General features: G+C 39.2%; 5 protein-coding genes across 6 annotated transcripts in view; 4 read left to right on the top strand and 1 right to left on the bottom strand.

The window, feature by feature from the left end:
* Positions 1–256: 256 nt before the first annotated feature.
* LOC108032005 (serine/threonine-protein kinase ULK3) lies at positions 257–2,820 on the top strand. Its single transcript, XM_017105803.3, has 7 exons — positions 257–459; positions 542–690; positions 924–1,148; positions 1,211–1,947; positions 2,000–2,184; positions 2,242–2,328; positions 2,711–2,820. Exons 1-7 carry the CDS (start codon positions 373–375, stop codon positions 2,807–2,809), a joined length of 1,569 nt encoding a protein of 522 aa, XP_016961292.1. The 5' UTR covers positions 257–372; the 3' UTR covers positions 2,810–2,820.
* Positions 2,821–2,967: 147 nt separating this feature from the next.
* Positions 2,968–4,044, top strand: LOC108032006 (chymotrypsin-2). Its single transcript, XM_017105804.3, has 3 exons — positions 2,968–3,127; positions 3,249–3,611; positions 3,673–4,044. Exons 1-3 carry the CDS (start codon positions 2,996–2,998, stop codon positions 3,973–3,975), a joined length of 798 nt encoding a protein of 265 aa, XP_016961293.1. The 5' UTR covers positions 2,968–2,995; the 3' UTR covers positions 3,976–4,044.
* Positions 4,045–4,481: 437 nt separating this feature from the next.
* On the top strand, positions 4,482–5,806 carry LOC108031028 (trypsin-like). The gene is made up of 3 exons (XM_017104229.2): positions 4,482–4,857; positions 5,024–5,386; positions 5,447–5,806. Exons 1-3 carry the CDS (start codon positions 4,726–4,728, stop codon positions 5,753–5,755), a joined length of 804 nt encoding a protein of 267 aa, XP_016959718.1. The 5' UTR covers positions 4,482–4,725; the 3' UTR covers positions 5,756–5,806.
* Positions 5,807–6,900: 1,094 nt separating this feature from the next.
* LOC108032051 (uncharacterized) overlaps positions 6,901–17,496 on the top strand; it is a 39,640-nt gene continuing 29,044 nt past the window's right edge. The window contains exons 1-2 of one of the 2 annotated variants that reach the window (XM_017105863.3): positions 6,901–6,957; positions 8,478–9,043. In XM_017105863.3, coding sequence (XP_016961352.1) covers positions 8,696–9,043 — 348 coding nt within the window. In that variant the 5' untranslated portion in view covers positions 6,901–6,957; positions 8,478–8,695. The remainder of the gene's footprint in view (positions 6,958–8,477; positions 9,044–17,496) is intronic. The other variant, XM_017105865.3, reaches the window with a different exon arrangement.
* Positions 15,565–16,404, bottom strand: LOC108030949 (chromobox protein homolog 1). The gene has a single exon (XM_017104148.3). It carries the CDS (start codon positions 16,308–16,310, stop codon positions 15,834–15,836), a length of 477 nt encoding a protein of 158 aa, XP_016959637.2. The 5' UTR covers positions 16,311–16,404; the 3' UTR covers positions 15,565–15,833.

Raw genomic sequence — 17,496 nt, 5'->3', positions numbered from 1 at the left:
TATTACTTTTTAAAATATTAAAATCGTCAGTAAGATTTTAGGATATAACGTGTAAAGAGAATAAAAAGCTATACGTTTTTCCTTTCGAAGGGTGTGTAAACTAGTCGTACCTTTAATTTTTGAAACTTATTTAGCATTTTAGGGATTACACAGAATATAGTTAACATTTTACCTGACAAAATGTGAGGTCTTAAATTCGAATTCGATAGGCAGTTATCGATATACTCCAGCGAAGACAACTCGGCAGCCCTGGGCGATTGTTGCCATGGTTTTTCGTGTGTGTGTGCGAGCAGCGGAGGCAAAAACATTTGACCGATGGAAAACATAAACATTTAGAAATATTTACCATCAGAACTAAATGACCGGCCCAACATGTCACTGCCGCGGATCACGGACTTCGAAATCCTCGAAAAACTCGGAGCGGGCAGCTATGCCACCGTCTACAAAGCGCGGCACAAAGTGGGGCACCAGTTACATACACACCGCACATCCGCATCCGCCACCATGGCTATAGGTCTAATGTCTGCGTTCTATTTTGCAGAAACAGCGCACTTATCACGCCATCAAGTACGTGGAAATGTCGACGCTGTCGCAAACCTCGCGGGAAAACCTAATCACCGAGATACGCCTCCTGAGGGAACTCAAGCACAAGTACATTGTGACTCTGCAGGACTTCTTCTGGGACGACAAGTAAACATGCTTTTTATACTAAATAATCAGCCGATGAATCATCCTTAAAGCCGGATTTATAGAATATAGTAGTATAGGATAGAGTATATTATAGATTAAATTTTGGAGTTTGATCTCAGTCCTTATAATATGCGAGGTGCTAAATTATACCTTTTAATTCATATAAAGCTCAAATTTTAAACAGAGATTTATATTTTATAAAAAGTTGTAATATCTACCATTATACTTTCCAGAAATATTTACATTGTGTTAGAGTACTGCAACGCCGGCAATCTATCCGCTTTTATACGAACCAAGAAGGCTTTGCCGGAGAGCACCTGTCGCTACTTTTTGCGCCAGTTGGCGGCAGCTGTTCAGTACATGCGGGCCAACGATGTGTCCCACTTTGACCTCAAGCCACAGAACCTGCTGCTCACCCGGGGAGCCAACAATGTGTCCCTCAAGGTGGCCGACTTTGGGTAGGTAGCACTTAAGGCCTTACATAGAACCTTTTGTATTAACCACTTTTTATAACTTATAGGTTTGCTCAGCACCTGAAGTTGGGCGAAATCAATCAGCAGTTGAAGGGCTCGCCGCTCTACATGGCCCCTGAAATTGTGCGAAAACATCAGTACGATGCTAAGGCGGATCTCTGGAGCATCGGGGTGATCCTGTACGAGTGTCTGTTCGGCAAGGCGCCGTACAGTTCGCGAACCATTGAGGAGCTGCTGCTGAGGATCAGGAAGGCCGAGGCCATCACACTGCCACCAAACGCTCGCATCAGCAACGAGTGCCACGATCTCCTGCGCCGCCTTTTGGCTCACGAGCCCACGGCGCGCATTTCGTTCGCTGATTTCTTTGCCCATCCCTTTCTCGATCTCAAGACGTTTCCCACAGAGCACACCCTGCAGAAGGCCATCGATCTGGTCACCCAGGCGTGCTCGTACGATGAGAAGCGCAACTACAAGGAGGCTTACTATTTGTACTGCAGTGCCCTGCAATATTTTGTACCATTGATCACAGAGGAGGCGGACGCCACCAAGCGACTGGCATTGCGCAATCGTGCCTTGTCGTACACCAAGCGGGCGGAGGAGATCAAGAATTGCATAATAGAGGACGAGTACCGGATGTTGGCCGAGCGACAAAGGCAGGCGGGTGCATCTGCCACGTCAAACCCCAGCACAGAGCCTTCTCCAGCTGTCCAGGCCACCGAAGCGCAGCCCAGCAGCTCGCGGGTGGCAGATATGCTGGAACCAGATGCCCGCTATAAGCAGCTATGTAAGGTTTTTGAACTTTAAAACTCCGATTAGGTATATAACCTTCCTTTTAGTTGCCCTTTCGAACTCGAGTCCGTCCCTGAAGACTGGCCTGGAAATCGGACGGAAAGGCGAGCTATATCTTTACGAGCGCAAGCTGGACGCGGCCTTGGAGTCGTATACCTCAGCGCTGGGCATTCTGGTGCCGTTTGTGAACAATGAACCAAAGGGCGAGCGCCGTAATCTGTTGCTGCAACAGGTTGGATAAAAGATCTCTTCATCCCAAAAAACAAAAACATTAACATCCATTTTTCAGCTGGAATTCTGGATGAAGGAGGCGGAGAGCATCAAGAGCATTTTGAGCGCCAAGCACATGGACGAGGAGGAGCAGAAGCTGTCCACGGTACGCAGCTGCAGCATACAGTAGTCAACAGAGTGTAGAATTGAATTCGATGAGCAATTTCCGGCGCCTGGTGCGCATTTGTTAGAGTATTTTTGTAGGACGATGTCCAAGGAGCATCGCTTAGTCACGTAGCCTTCTATTGATCTTATATACATATACGATATACAGATATACAAGTGTCTATACTAGATCCGCTTTCTATGTACAGCAGAACCATGAACGCTATTTGTACCGCCCAACCCCAAAAACCCATTCGTATTTATATCTGTTATGTATGTTCTAACACCGATGGCCTTCCTACTACTTGTAAACTAACCCGCTGTTTGTTTTGCGGCTGTAAACCGTTGTTAAGTTTTAAACCTTTTGGATTTTCTATTTTAAGCGCACTTCAATGAGAACCATCACATTCCCGGGCTGGTCAAGACCACCGCTTTTGTATTTCATTCTGTTCATTGTGCTTAATTTGATTAAAATTGTTTAGAGATAACCGAACCACCAGCCTTTTGATATTGGCGGTGATAACGCGATAGTGGCGCTCTCCGGTAATCGTGCAGGTATAATCTCCTACTATCAATCGCCGTAAATAATCGTAATCAATGGGCAGTGGCAATGCCAGGAAACTTATAAAAGCGGCTGCTAGACGATGTGAGCGCATGTTTAGCCAAAAATGTCGTCGATTAAAGATCTTGGCCTGGCAGTGATCGCCTTCTTGGCGATTGTGGGTGTTTCCCAGGCTGCTCCTCCTCTAGGACGTGTGGTAAATGGCACGGATTCCAGCGTGGAGAAGTATCCCTTTGTGGTAAGTTAACAAAACGGCCTAGAAGCCATTGGAACCAAAGGATTAAAGAATATTCATACACTTCCGGTTCGAAATTCTAGTTTACTAGAACTTAAACTAATCTGTACTTTATTATCCTCAGATTTCGATGCGTGGTTCCACTGGCTCTCATTCCTGTGGTGGCTCCATTATTTCCAAGCAGTTCGTGATGACCGCCGCCCATTGTACTGCTGGACGCAAGGCTTCAGACCTGTCCGTGCAATATGGAGTGACCACGATCAGTGCCAGTGGGCCCAATGTGGTGGGCGTTAAGAAAATCATCCAGCACGAGGACTACAATCCCTATAACAACTATGCCAACGACATTTCCCTGCTGATGGTGGAGGAGCCGTTCGAGTTCGATGGCGTTACTGTGGCCCCCGTTCAGTTGCCGGATCTTGGCTATGCCACACCTCAAACGGATGCCGGTGGCGAGGGAGTGCTCATCGGCTGGGGTCTCAACGCGGTGGGTTTCATTGTCTAAGACACATGTCCATATAACTGATGCTAAATTAAAATTCTTTCAGACTGGCGGCTATATTCAAAGCACTCTGCAGGAGGTGGGCTTGAAGATCTACTCCGATGCGGAGTGCACCGAACGTCATGAGGGTCGCACGGATCCCAGATACCACATCTGTGGCGGCGTGGACGAGGGCGGCAAGGGTCAGTGCAGTGGAGACTCGGGCGGTCCCCTCATCTACAATGGCCAGCAGGTGGGCATCGTGTCCTGGAGCATCAAGCCCTGCACCGTGGCCCCCTATCCGGGTGTCTACTGCAAGGTCGCCCAGTACGTCGACTGGATCAGAAGCAGCCAAATCATATTGGCGTAGTCATGCCACTATCTGTGTCAATACTGAAAGGCTTTTGCCTGCAATAAATAAAAATGATATGATGATTAAGTGGTTATTTTTTAACCATTTATTGGAGTCAATTGCAGGCTGGGATTTGCCGTTTTTTAGATTAGCTAGATCATAAAATCTGGTCAAGTTTACTTTAAAATTCAAGATAGGGCGATTTTCCGTCTTACAGATTGGATAGATCATAGAATCTTGTAGAATTGTTGTCTTTACTTTTAAATTTGTGCACCTCAATAGTTTCTATAATTTTGTTTTAACCAAAAAAGCGTAGTATCGATGTTCTAAGTTTATTTGTTGTTACGTGATTCTGCATAGCTTTTAAATATTTTAAAATGATCTTGAAAATGTTGGTTTTCATATTTAAATTTTATTATAAGAAAAAGCGTTTAACTTATTTTTAAAATAGATAGAGAAGTTTTTTTATATTTCCTGTAGGTAAGAAATTTTTTTTAGCCTTAAACATATATAATTTTGTCTGATAGCTTCTTCAGTATTTTTAGCCAACACATTTCTCTAATCGTTGGGAAAACGAACTTTTGCGCCGTGTGCCTTTCTTTTAAAATCTTTTAATGATACCCAGACGAGTGCCATTTTATATCAATGACGACAGATTTAATAAACTCTTATAGGTGATTGTAAATAATAAGAATCGTACTCGTTCTGCAAAGTGGGCCAGCTTATAAAAGCAGTAGCCAGCCCAGGGGGACCATTTTTAGCCAAAATATGTTGACGAGTCAGGATCTCAGTCTTATTGTAATCGTTCTGTTGACCATTTCGACGGTTGCTCGGGCTGCGCCCCCAACATCGAGGGTTGTTAATGGTACGGATTCCAGTGTGCAGAAGTATCCTTTTGTGGTGAGTGCTTTAAGAAGAATCCTACCCAATCGTATCCTAGTTTTTTGATTAATTTTTAAAGATATTTTTATTTTAATAAATTAATACTATTGTTAAATTCTTACTGCTTTATATATTTGTAAGCCCTTTAGATGATGATCGTCATGATATCTTCACCCAATCTTAGGTATCGCTGCGTAGTTACGACGGCGCCCATTCCTGCGGTGGAACCATAATCTCCAATCAGTTTGTGATGACTGCTGCCCATTGCACCAATGGACGCTCCGCAGAGACGCTATCCATTCAGTTTGGAGTGACCAATATTAATGTGTACGGACCGAATGTGGTGGGCATAAAGAAAGTCATCCAGCACGAGGATTTCGATCCGAGTCGTCAGAATGCCAACGATATTTCGCTGCTGATAGTGAAGGAACCTTTCGAGTTTGATGGAGTTTCAGTGGCTCCAGTGGAACTGCCATCCTTGGCCTTCGCCGTCCCCCAATCAGATGCTGGAGCTGAGGGCGTGCTCGTTGGCTGGGGCCTTAATGCGGTGGGTCATGGAGGGATAATTGAGATCAAATATTTATTATTAAAAATATCTCATGTACAGACCTATGGCAGTGTCCAGACCACCCTGCAGGAGGTATCCCTGAAGATCTACTCGGATGAGGAGTGCACCGCCCGACATGGTGGCCAAACGGATCCCAGATACCACATCTGCGGGGGCGTGGACGAGGGCGGCAAGGGCCAGTGCAGTGGGGATTCTGGCGGACCCCTCATCTACAATGGCCAGCAGGTGGGCATCGTCTCGTGGAGCATCAAGCCCTGCACCGTGGCCCCCTATCCGGGTGTCTACTGCAAGGTTAGCGAGTACATTGACTGGATCAAGCACAACCAAATCATTTTCGCTAATTATTAGTCACAAAGACCATTGTTCAATAAATTCAAAGTTAAAGCACTTAATAAATAATGAGATTATTTTGTTCCTTGGGGGGCGATAAGCTAATTATCTGTGTCATTATTATAAAGACTTTGGGGTGCAGTAAATATTGTCACATTTATTTTGGAGTGGTAAATTTAAAATATTTGCTGTCGCTAAAATAAAGTTTATTTGGCGTGTGGTTGGGGCTATTTATACAACTGTAGTATCTTCTATTTCGAGTCTTTTCTAAACTGTACTTAGGCAATGTATTAAATTTGTATTTAATAGTGTTGTTTTTTACTTTAGAAGGGTAACATATAGCAAAAAACAGCTTTTCGGTTAACATTTGTGATAGGATGTTGAAAACAATCTCGCAAGTTGAGTGAGAAAAAGACTTTGTTGTTTTGTTTTTAAGGATATTTTTGTAGATTTCATCTACAAAATTCGTAAGGTGCATGTAATTCCTAGGAATATTAGTAATATGATTTTCATTCCGAAATGAACAAGTAAACAGTTTGAGAAGCACTGTGGCACACAAACCTTCAACATGTTGACAACACTCTTGCGCAACATGTTGCCAATTCTGTCATTTCCGCCCTTTTTCCCGCCAGATTTGGCTATTTTGCGTGCGACATTGCGGGTAAAATTTTACAATTGTGGAAAGCACATTTAGGAAGTTTTCTAAATAACACTTTTATTAATAGAGTTATTTATATTGATTTTGACGGTTAAATGCAAAACAACAAATATGAACAAATAAATCGTTGAAAAGTTAAACTATGTTTAACTTTTTTTAAAGGGTATATTAAGGTTTACATTTTAATTCGTAATTAATTTACTTAAAATTCTATTTGAATATTCTAATTATTTATCAAATGTTTTCTTAATGTCAAAATATGTTTAAAATAAGTTAATAATTATGTCTTGTTTATAATAAAAATATACCTTTTGTTAATTAAAAACTATTAACACATTATTTCTTAAAAACAACCCCTTTTCCAAATTTTTTCATAGAATTCCCCCTTTTTAATTTTATGTTTTCTTTGTTGATCCAGTTTTTTTTCCTCCGGAAAAATGGCATCACTGCTTCTTGCCAATGGTTCTTCAACGCGCCATCAGCTTCTGGCACTGCAGCAGTCAACATTTTCAACTCAGACGGAACGCACGGTTGCGCGGACTCAGATTATTTCAATTCAAAAGTTGGTGTCCGTTTTGTGTTTGAATTTACAGAGCGAACAGAAAGAAAAAAATAAATCAAAAAGCAAAAACAAAATGAGAAACCTTATTATAAAATAATTTTTATTGAGAGAAAAAACGAAATATGTTTTTGATAATAATATTCTAACCCAAAGATCGACGATGTTTTTGGTGTTTTTTATGTTATTACGCCTGCCATTGAGGAGGGCAAAAAATTGTGGAAAAAATATTGCACTTGCCGCAGCACAGAATGCGGAAGGTCGCCCATTATGATGGACCGAAACTCGTTGCATTCATTCGTTTAATTAGAAAAACAGAAACACATAAAAAGAGGAAAGAACAGAAATGACTCGTTAATTGGCTGCTGCGAGGGCCACATGGCGAATGCGTGATACCAGGGCCTGCTGATATTGAAGTAGAATAAAAAGGCAGGCCGGAGCCAAAAAAACTGCAAGCCTCAAATTGATCCAGCCCCGACTTTTTGCGCATTTCTCCTCGGGTTTTCCACTGCCTCATATATATTTCAGCAAATCAAATCAAAGCCCAGAAGTAGGCAACAAAAGCACACAATGAGCGTACGTAATGCGATTTTGGGCTAGCCTCCAGCTCTCCAGCTGCCGTTCCTCAAAGTATTTTCCGAAAAATTCGTGGAAACACTCAGCGCTGAACGCACAGAAAAGTACTTTCGAACACCCCTTCACCTTCTGCCCCCCTAGAAAACCCCACCCCCTCGCACACACACTCGCATCCGCGCATTTAACTAACAACAAAAGCAATTTGAAAACAATTTTTCGAGTTTCGAGAAACGTGTGTGCCCCAGTGCGGTCGTGGCCTACATGCTTATGGCCCAAAAATGGGAAAAAAATAAATAAACTGGGCGTGGCAGCTGCTAGCAATTTGTAACATTCCAAACAAAAGGTGCATGCAACAAAAGTTTCCGCGGCTTTTGTGATTTACTCAGCCACGTGAAACTGCAAATAGATAAATGACATTGGGGGAGAAAGTGCGAAATTCGCCACTGCTTTCTGAGAACTTTGTGGTTCTTATGAATATGGACAGGTACTTCTTAATTAGTTCAAAAAATCTGGAACTTCCTCAGAGGAGCTTGCATATCAGGTTACATCCGAAAGAAACAATGAACGAAATTATTCATTGGGGAAAACTGAGAAAATGCAATTAATTTCTTGGAATTTTGTTAAATTTATAAAAAACTCACTTACTTTGGAATTGTTTTAACATTTTTCGAAAACTTCATATTCATTATATTTAGTAGAAATACTTCCCTAATTTATTTATATGCATAATGTTTTTATAAATTTATTTTTCATTTACTTTAATATTTAGGTTTTTCAAACAATGTTAAAATTGTTAAACTGCAGGCAGAACCGAAAAACGAAAATATATTTGAGTATAGTAAGTTATTCTTGATAAGGCCCTAAACATCGTCGTCGATCTCTGGATAAACCATATCAAAAAAACATTTTTTTAAATCAATCGATAAAACAAAACCACTATTAATCAGATAACCGCAGCAGAAACAAAGGCTTCCAAAAAAGCGAAACGATTCAACTCAGAGGCACAAAGCGAATTTTGCAATTTCAGTGAGTGAACGCGCTTTGCCTGTCATTGCATCAGTTTGTCAGTCAGTCAGCCCGACAGTCTGTCCATCTGTCAGTTCGTCAGTGAACCAGTGGGTGTGTGCCAGTGCGAGTGAACTCTGTGGTAAAGGTCAGAACTCATATGAAAATGTCGAGCGGCAACCAAGAAGCAATGTCAACAAAAGCACCTGTCATCGCCGTCGACGAGAACAAGGCCTCGTCAATGATGCAGCCAGCAAATCCATCGCCATCCTCGTCGGGATTGCGATTGGGATCGATGACGGCCAGCTACCATGTAAAGGCCCTGGCCATCCTGGTGGCCATCGTCTTGTGCGGCGGCAGCCTGGGACTCGCCGACGGCCTCAAGTGCCACATGTGCGGACAGTACAACGAGGGCGTGGGCTCCATCACGCCCTGCACCAACTACACCAAGGACATTGCCCATCTCTACCTGAAGGAGTGCACCAAGAAGAGCGAGAAGTTCTGCGTGGTGAGTGCTCCTCCTTGTAATGTGATCTCCAAATATCACGAGTCCAGAGATACTTCGCTTTTGTGTTCTCACATTGAATTCCTTTTGAAGATCTGTTTTCTGTGACCCAGATAATAAATCGAATTATTTCCAATCCATCTTATGTAAAAATTGGAAGATTTTCTCACTCCTCCTGCAAATTCTTGATATTTTCCAAAGGGATTTCATATTTTAGGTCATATTTGTTTTTGTATTCTTACATCGAATTCAATCTTCAGATTGGTTTTAGGTGTCCTTTCCTTTAGTAAACTTATAGCTTAGGTTAGATCTTTAAGAACATAATGATTTCAAACAATCTAGTATGAATCTTTTACAATTTGTATAATGTAAACCTAACTTTTTGAAAAGGGATCAAAAGGGGTCTTATATTTTAGGTTCTAAAGTTCTCCTTAATTTCAAAATTTTTTACAAATAATTTCCTAATCCGAACAATCGATTTTTTAATATTGAAAACTTTAGAAAAGTTTGGCATCTCAAAATAATTTTTTGAAATTTTTGTCCAATTAAATTTAAATAGTTTTGGTCGAATCAGTTTTCTCTTGTTTTGCAATTTTCCATAAGATTCAAAGATAGTAACTTCAAGTTTCATCCCAATCTATTTAGAAGATTTAGAACGATCGAAAAACACTCAAACAAAAACGCAATCACAATTTTGATAATTTGTATAGCCTCGCTCGACTTACTCACTGCTGACCAATGTTTATTTGTATCTTTGCCCGAGCCAATTGAACCGAAATTGAAACGTTGCATTCATTTATTTATAGACTCATTCATTTTGGTTCATTGCTACTCATTGTTGTCATTGTCCAAGGAAGCAAAAAGGCAACCGAGAGACGAACTGCGAGGGTCCCCTTCCCCATCCCGTTTCCGTTTCCTCCTCCATCGATGACTCCTCAAGTTGATGCTTCCATTTTATTGTTTTTCGCCCGTACTCATATTGATTGTGTGACTGTTTGCCTTATCTCAGTACTGGCCATATATATTCTTTGCGAAGTGAAGTAAAAGCCGTTGGCAGTTCTGCTGTTGTCACATTTTTGTTTTCAGTGCTCGTCAAAAAATAAAAGATAAATTGCTTATAAAAACAAAGTGAATCATTTGCCTTAGCATAGTATTGTTTCTACGAAGAGTGCTCAGTGGCCCAATCTATTGGGTTTTATTCCCCAGCAGCTTGATTGCAAAATTTAAATAAAGTTCTAGCTTTATGGTAGGAAATCAAATGGGATTTTTAATCCCAAAGCCATATTGACGTTAAGTAATTGATTCAGTTTTTGTTTAATTTTATTTTTATAGAATGATCTGATTTCTCGTTTTAATATGCTTGATTTGCTAAGTGGATTTTTAGACTTGGTTGAACTCTTGGGTAAATTAATAAAATAAATTTGTTATTACAAAATTTGTTTTATTAAAATTGGATTATTTAGATTTGAAGTTTCGTATTTAACGTTTCTAATTTAGGCTTAAGAGATATATATTTTTTGTGAGCTTAAAATATGGTATTTTTAAGGTCTCAATAATAGCTCAACTATATCAAAATCACTTGGTACAGAGTAAATAACATTTAAACAAAATTTAAAAGTTGTATGTTTTAGTCCACAAATTTGTTACGTATACGCATTGTGTTTCCATTTGAAATTAATCATATACACTTGGTAAAAAAAAAAATTAAATGTTCAATATCTTGATATTGAATTCTTTTCTAAATAAAAGTCTTTGTTTTATAGTCCACTGACTAAAGATAGGCACTAGTTAACTCTATCTTCAAACCTTAAGAACTTGCCAAACTGCTTGAATAGATGCGTTACATATACGCTCCGTGTACCGATTTGCATGAAGCAAAATGGGAGTGTTGTTTTTAGGAAAGCCCACCCCTCTCATCAGCCACCCACATCCCCATCCATCTGGGGGATACAAGGTAAACTAATGCCATCCGACTGCTCGGGCAATTTCAATTAGTTTTGCGGCCGTCGAGCGGTGTGCGCCATGTTGACGATCTACGAGGGCGGCACGTGTGCCGTTAGCTGGCGCCCTGATTATGGGGGCGTGGCAGCCCAATTGTGCGCATAAATTGAGGCATATTGTATGCACTCAATCCTCCAGCGGTTGCTTGTGCGAGTGTGTGTGCGTGGGTATCTGTGTGTGCAGAGCACTTAACGAATTGCAGCGGCGCAGGAGGCGGTGAAAAACAGGAGCCTGCGAATCCTTCGAATCCCGCTTGTTTGCGCTTTGGCAATCATTAAATATTTAACACCTACTTGCCATGCACAGCTGCCAACTGGCTGCCGATTGCAGCCACATCCTAGCCATGATTCCCCCGCTCTTCATGGACCAAGGGGGGATGGTCCATAAATGGTTATTTTCTGCGGCGTTCTAGGGTTAACACGTCCCACTCATTTCATCGGCCCCCATCTCCTGGACATAATTTAGTTTGCAGGCTCTTGTCTTTTTTCGCCACTTTGTTTGAACTCAGCATTCCATGCGGTTTGGAATTTAAGGAAATCACAAAAACGAACGCCCACTATTTTTCACACATTTTGCAACTTTTATAATCGGCGGACCGGGTGACAAAAAGTTGAATATAATTTCACATTTTTTCCCCATAACGTTTTCCCTGTTGCCGTGCCATTAAATTTGATTTCCTCTGGCTTTTTCACGCTCGCGTCCTTGTGGTGCAGAAAAACGTGTCTTTTTTCCCGCTCCGGACAAATTGCGTTTAATTGCAATTGGCAGCTCGGCACAACACCAAATGATATCAAATTTATGGCAACAGTGCGGCTCTTTCTTTGTCCCCATCCAAAAAAGTGCCTCTTTGTTGCACGTTTTAATTATTATTGTATTATTACTATTTGATAATCTGACATGAGTTATGCATACAAATGCATAATCCTTCCCGATAAACCATTATTTAGTTATTTCATAGATTTCCCTCTTCAATAATTGGTATTACAATAAATTTTCAACAGTTCAGAAGCTTTGATTTTCACTTTGAACACGAATAACCAGAACATTAATATTTAAAATCGTTTAACACAATGTTTTTCCATGAATATCCAAGAGGGTGTTTGTTTTCCTTCCTTCGTGTCCGGTTATGAATAAAAAGGAATAACTGAAGGAACATTTTAAAATTGAGTAACATTTTATTTTATTGTCGATTTAATTTGTTTTGTATGGTTTTAATGTAACTTTTAAAAAAGGAATACCTCCAAAAGTTATTTAAAATGGAATTCTACATACTTACTTTCTTGTTAACTTCATTTGTATTTTGTGTATTTTACATACTTCCTTACTTTTTTTTGATTTCTCACTTTAAAAATAGTATTAAAAATGGTAAGAATTAACTAAAGTATGTTATTTTTACTATTTTAAATTTATTTTAGATTTTACAGGAAATTTTCTAGGATTCTAATTCAAAAATCTTTATAAAGTTCTTGTTATTTTTGTTGATATTTTTTAAATTTTATTACTTTGATGGTTTTACGTTTCCTAAGAAAACCTTAAAGAGTCATATATATTTCTCTTCATAGAGAGTATGGAAGAATCGATTGCCAAACAATTCCCATTTTGTCTTGCCTAAATGTCGTCACCAATAAATTGAGAGGGATAAAACGTCTTGTGTCAGTGAAATGTACTGGAAAATATTATAGAAAAACACAAAGGCCAAACAAGTACTTGCCAGTAAGTCTGAAGTACTTCTGCTTAGCTTTTATCCCTCTTTTTTGCCGCCTTCCTGATAATTGCCCTTCATTTTGTTATTAACAGCTTCGCAGACACTTAATTATCAGAATAATTTATGCCAAGCCGTCGTAGTAAAGACCTCCCGAGAGGTCCAAGATGGTGATGCCGATGATGGGGCTGATAATGATGATGAGGATGCCCTCCCGGGAAAGTTGAAAACGAAAAGGAAAAATATGTTGCAACACGAAAAGCGGGCAAAAAACTTTTGTTTAAATATTAACCAGCGGCATAAACCCCCGTCCCTTTTTGGCCATAAAAGTTGAAGTGTTTTTGCGGTTGTTTTCTTGACTGCTTGACCCGATGTCGTCGTGTTTGGCCAAGTAGTTGGCTTCCTTGTTGATTATTTGCCTCATGCTAGTTGCTTAGGGGTCCCAAAAACAAAACAGAATAAAAGTTACTTACTCTGGCGCCGTCTGCCCGGAATCGTCTTATATATATTTATGAGTTAAATTTATATTCAAATTAGCTGGGGTTGAAAGGGCAGCGCTGGATGCATAATTCATAATTTCGATAATGAGTTCCAGGGTAGCATAAATATAAGTCCCCCTCATTTCGCACACATATAATCTACAGCTTGCCGTGTTGACCCCGCGGGGAGGTGGCAGGGGCTACTAAAAACAATGGCAGTCCATTGTTTTTTGAGGGTCGACTCAGGCACGTAAACAAATACGGCCTGCATGTTCGCATGAGTGTGTTCATTTAACCCTTGACCTCTTGCTGAACAAAAGGATGTGAATACGGTTGGAATGTGGGTGATAAACGGAACGCCTAGGCGCCTAATTAATATTTTTCATCTCCCTTTTTCAATTAAGTCAGTGTTTCTGATTGAAAAAAATCCGAAATCACAGCATGAACATATGCCCTGTTAGTTATATTGAATGGATATTTTTATAGAAATGAAATACCAAAAAGTGAAGAATAAATAAATGGACAGTGGCCCATTTTTTTGGGCAAAACAATAAAAGTAATAATCCAAAACTGGGTATATTTTAGGTTTCGGTTCAATTTTGACCAATTTTTTTTTCATCAAAAAAGGTGAAAGAAAAATATCACTTTTCGCCCAAAAATTCAAGGTCTTCATTTTTGACCCAAAAATAATCAATATATTGGGCGAAACAATAAAAATAATTGTCCAATTTTGTATTGTCATACCTTGCTGAACTCGTAATAAAATTTCCTGTCAATTGGTACTCACACCTAAAAAATTTTATTTTTGACCCATTTTCGCAAAAAAAGGCGATGCTACTCCTTGTAAAAAAAGTCAAAATTAGGGAAAATTCTAAGTTTTTAGAATTAGTCAGAAAATGACTGCGATCAATTATCTAGCTCATTAGCTGGTCAGAACAGTGCGTCTTATAGGTGTCGGACCATTTTTGACCAAGTTACACCAAAAGAGGTCAATGAAAAAAATCGTTTTTTGCCAAAAAACTAAGGTCTTAATTTTCTGCACAAAAATTAGCAGTATTTTGGGCGAAACAGTAAAAATAATGGTCGAATTTTGGAGTGTCATACCTTGCTGAACTTGTAATAAAATTTCCTATCAATTGACACTCACAGCTAAAAAATTTTATTTTTGACCCATTTTCGCAAAAAAAGACGATGCCCTTGTAAAAAAAGTCAAAATTTTAGAAAATTCTAAGTTTTTAGAATTAGTCAGAAAATGACTGCGATCAATAATCTAGCTTGTTAGCTGTCTAAGCCAGTGCGTCTCTTAGGTGTCCGACTATTTTCGAACAAGTTAAACCAAAAAAGCTCAACGAAAAATATAAGTTTTTCGTGAAAAAAGTAAGATTTTTATTTTTCACCCCAAAATATACAGTAATTCGAGCAAAACTCTCAAAGTAATGGTCCAAAAATGATATGTCATACCTTGCTGCAGTCGTAATAAAATTGCCAATTGACAATCACACTTAAAAAATTATATTTTTTACCAACTTTTGAAAAAATATAAGTTTCTGCCAAAAATACTCAATAATTATTAGTAAAAATGAAAGTAAAAACAATTTACCTTAAATTTAAAAAGCCAGAAAATTCCCTTTTTTTTCAAGAGTCGAGGTATAATTGTTTTCTCAGTACTAAAATCCTAGAAAAATATTTGTACATACAATAATTAAATTTTAAAATAATAAAAATAAATTCTGTTAGAAATATTAAAATATAAACATTTATTCATATTCTATTTATTTTTCATTTTATTTGATCGATAACGTTTTCAAAGCTTAAATCAATTTAAATGGCAATCGCTTTCCAAGGTCCAATATAAATTTAGCAAACTGGAAACGCAAGAGCCAGGCTTTATTGATTGAAGCCGAACTTGTGCCGCCGGATATTGCAGTATCAATTCTCGTCCAAAATGCAGAAGGCATAAACGAAACCTTTTTGCTGCTGTTGTGGCTACGTGCCTGCTGGACGTAACCCCAAGCCCCAAACCAAGTGCCGAAAACAAACACGAATACTTTGTATATGGGGCAAAGTCCCTCCGTCCGGACACGCCCCCTCGGCCGAAACTCGGGGGCTGGGAGCTGAGACAAGGGAATGGCCGCAGAACGGAATGCAAATATTTTCGCTTCATTTTGGTTGTCGTACATTCCAGCCCGTTGTTTGCCGGCACTGTTGTTGCAATTAGGAGTGTTTACACTGCCTTCCGGGCAAACACGCCCCGAAATCACTTAAAAGTTGGCATTTTGCCTTCATTATTGTTTGTAATGCTGTGCAAAAGGCACACTTCTACTTATTTATTTTCCAAGGAATGCAGCGGAAACTTTCAAGTTTTTTATTCGGCATAAAATGAGTAAGTTATTAAAAACTATTTAAAAATTATTTAAATATTTAATATTTAAAATCTACTTATAAATATTCAAATTATACAATTTTCCGTTTCTCAAGAACTATGTTTAATGGCCGGAAGAAAGGCTTTTGGCATTTTGCCTGGAACAAACTTCACTTAATGCTCAATTACATGTAACGAAAATTTATAGTTTCTGGCACCAAATCAACTAGCCAATAAGTTATAATTACTTTAGAATTCGTCAAAGTTGCAAAGCTTTTCATAAAATTGTAAGACCATCTGTGGTATTTCCTGATAAGCAATTTCACTTGGCACAAGTTGAGGTTGATCCAGATCCGCAAACTTAATCAAAATCGATATGTAACCATCACTTTTGAAGGCCTTGATAATTTCTTCGGCTGTAAATCCATGATTAAAGGGATTGTCCAAAACTAAATATGGATCAATTTTCAGCCGCTTCGCCTTTTTTTCGTAAAGAGTATTTAGATCTTGACCCCTCTTTAGACTGCGTTGCGATTCAAAGGATTTTATTAGATCAAGGCAGCTAAGATCTGAGACCATTTCCCAGGTATTATCCTCGTCGGAATAATATAACCACTTAACCAAGTATTGAACTGCACCCCTGTAATGCCTTCGAGCCAGTATCTTCTCTACAATATATTCCTGGGAAACCGAAGAGTCTTCATCACTATCCGTTCCTGAATCCATTGGTACTGTTTTTCATATCATTGACACTTTCAAAAAGTTTTTTTTTATCTGTTTAGATTTTCGACAGGAATGTCAAAGCATCACAATGTTTTTTCACTTCCTCTCTTTAATTTTGTATTTTTACAGACAAGTTTTGCTTTTAAGGTTTGGCCACTTGAATACCTAAGAATTTTTCTGGCCAGGAGATTAACATGAAAATATGAATCTATTGAATATTTCGCTAAGGAAAAAAGTTAGGAAGTTGTCTTATTCTTAATGCCCACAGCTTAGGCAAATGGTATTAAGAAAACGCCATTCTATATAAGAAAGTGAATAAAACTGTTTGCCTGAAATCTATTAGAGATCCCTGGATGTTGGGAAAAGTCCTTTCAAACAACAATAACAACCGTGAGACGCTTGGGGGAAAAACCGAGGAAAAATATCGTAAAAAATTATGCGTAAAGTTGGCGAAAAGTTTGAAATACTCGTACAACAAACTTTGTTGAGGTTGGTCTTGGGTATCACGATGTTTAATGAAGAAAATCTCATTTTTTTCGGGAGAACTTTTTGGGAAACTGAAATCATTGATGTATTACTGACATTCAGTTAGCGAATATGTGCATATACTTATATAGATAAATCTTTTGATCTTGTTAGGATATTATTTGATTTAAATTTTGGCTAGCCTGACCAGAACCGGAAGCAGTTTTCTTTACAGGAAAATATGATTTTCTCAATAAGTTTATGCCTGCTGTCAAAGCCAGATTCGCCATTTTATTGCTTTATTTTTCGGGTCAAGGCGCCACGTACCTGGTATTAAATCGGCAAAGTTTTATTAGCCGAAATTAAAAGCTCGATTATGCGTGATGATGTGGGCCAGATTTGTTGGATTGAGCCGCCCGGTGGCGCTGGCGTTTTAGAGGCCAGCATTTACATGCGAATGCGGCAATCAAAGTGTGCAGCGAGGGCTACGTGGACGGAATAAATCAGGCGGCTTACAAAGGGAGCAAGGAGTTGAAAAGTCACTGAAAATACAAAATAAAAAGTGAAGATTCGGAAAAAAGGGGGGCAGGAGGGTCAAGAAGGAGGCAAAGCCATCGAAAGCCATAAATGGGGGCTGGCAATTTCCGTGCGGCGAGTTGTGAAATCAGCGACAAATCGGAGGGCAGGAAGTGGAGAGGTGGAAGTGACTGCCTATGCCATCATT

The sequence above is a fragment of the Drosophila biarmipes genome, chromosome 3R (assembly GCF_025231255.1).
Source record: "Drosophila biarmipes strain raj3 chromosome 3R, RU_DBia_V1.1, whole genome shotgun sequence".
NCBI lineage: Eukaryota > Metazoa > Arthropoda > Insecta > Diptera > Drosophilidae > Drosophila > Drosophila biarmipes.
Note: the sequence above shows the minus strand (reverse complement) of the source record. Positions and strands in the feature narration are given on the sequence as shown.

What these genes read in the sequence shown, in the direction of transcription:
- LOC108032005 (XM_017105803.3), top strand. Translation starts at nt 373, where the DNA reads ATGTCACTGCCGCGGATCACGGACTTCGAAATCCTCGAAAAACTCGGA. An exon ending in TCTACAAAGCGCGGCACAAA is followed by an intron (nt 460 to 541) that starts GTGGGGCACCAG and finishes TCTATTTTGCAG; the next exon opens with AAACAGCGCACTTATCACGC. An exon ending in GTAATCTGTTGCTGCAACAG is followed by an intron (nt 2,185 to 2,241) that starts GTTGGATAAAAG and finishes TCCATTTTTCAG; the next exon opens with CTGGAATTCTGGATGAAGGA.
- LOC108031028 (XM_017104229.2), top strand. Translation starts at nt 4,726, where the DNA reads ATGTTGACGAGTCAGGATCTCAGTCTTATTGTAATCGTTCTGTTGACC. An exon ending in TGCAGAAGTATCCTTTTGTG is followed by an intron (nt 4,858 to 5,023) that starts GTGAGTGCTTTA and finishes ACCCAATCTTAG; the next exon opens with GTATCGCTGCGTAGTTACGA. An exon ending in TTGGCTGGGGCCTTAATGCG is followed by an intron (nt 5,387 to 5,446) that starts GTGGGTCATGGA and finishes TCTCATGTACAG; the next exon opens with ACCTATGGCAGTGTCCAGAC.
- LOC108032006 (XM_017105804.3), top strand. Translation starts at nt 2,996, where the DNA reads ATGTCGTCGATTAAAGATCTTGGCCTGGCAGTGATCGCCTTCTTGGCG. An exon ending in TGGAGAAGTATCCCTTTGTG is followed by an intron (nt 3,128 to 3,248) that starts GTAAGTTAACAA and finishes TATTATCCTCAG; the next exon opens with ATTTCGATGCGTGGTTCCAC. An exon ending in TCGGCTGGGGTCTCAACGCG is followed by an intron (nt 3,612 to 3,672) that starts GTGGGTTTCATT and finishes AAATTCTTTCAG; the next exon opens with ACTGGCGGCTATATTCAAAG.
- LOC108030949 (XM_017104148.3), bottom strand. Translation starts at nt 16,310, where the DNA reads ATGGATTCAGGAACGGATAGTGATGAAGACTCTTCGGTTTCCCAGGAA.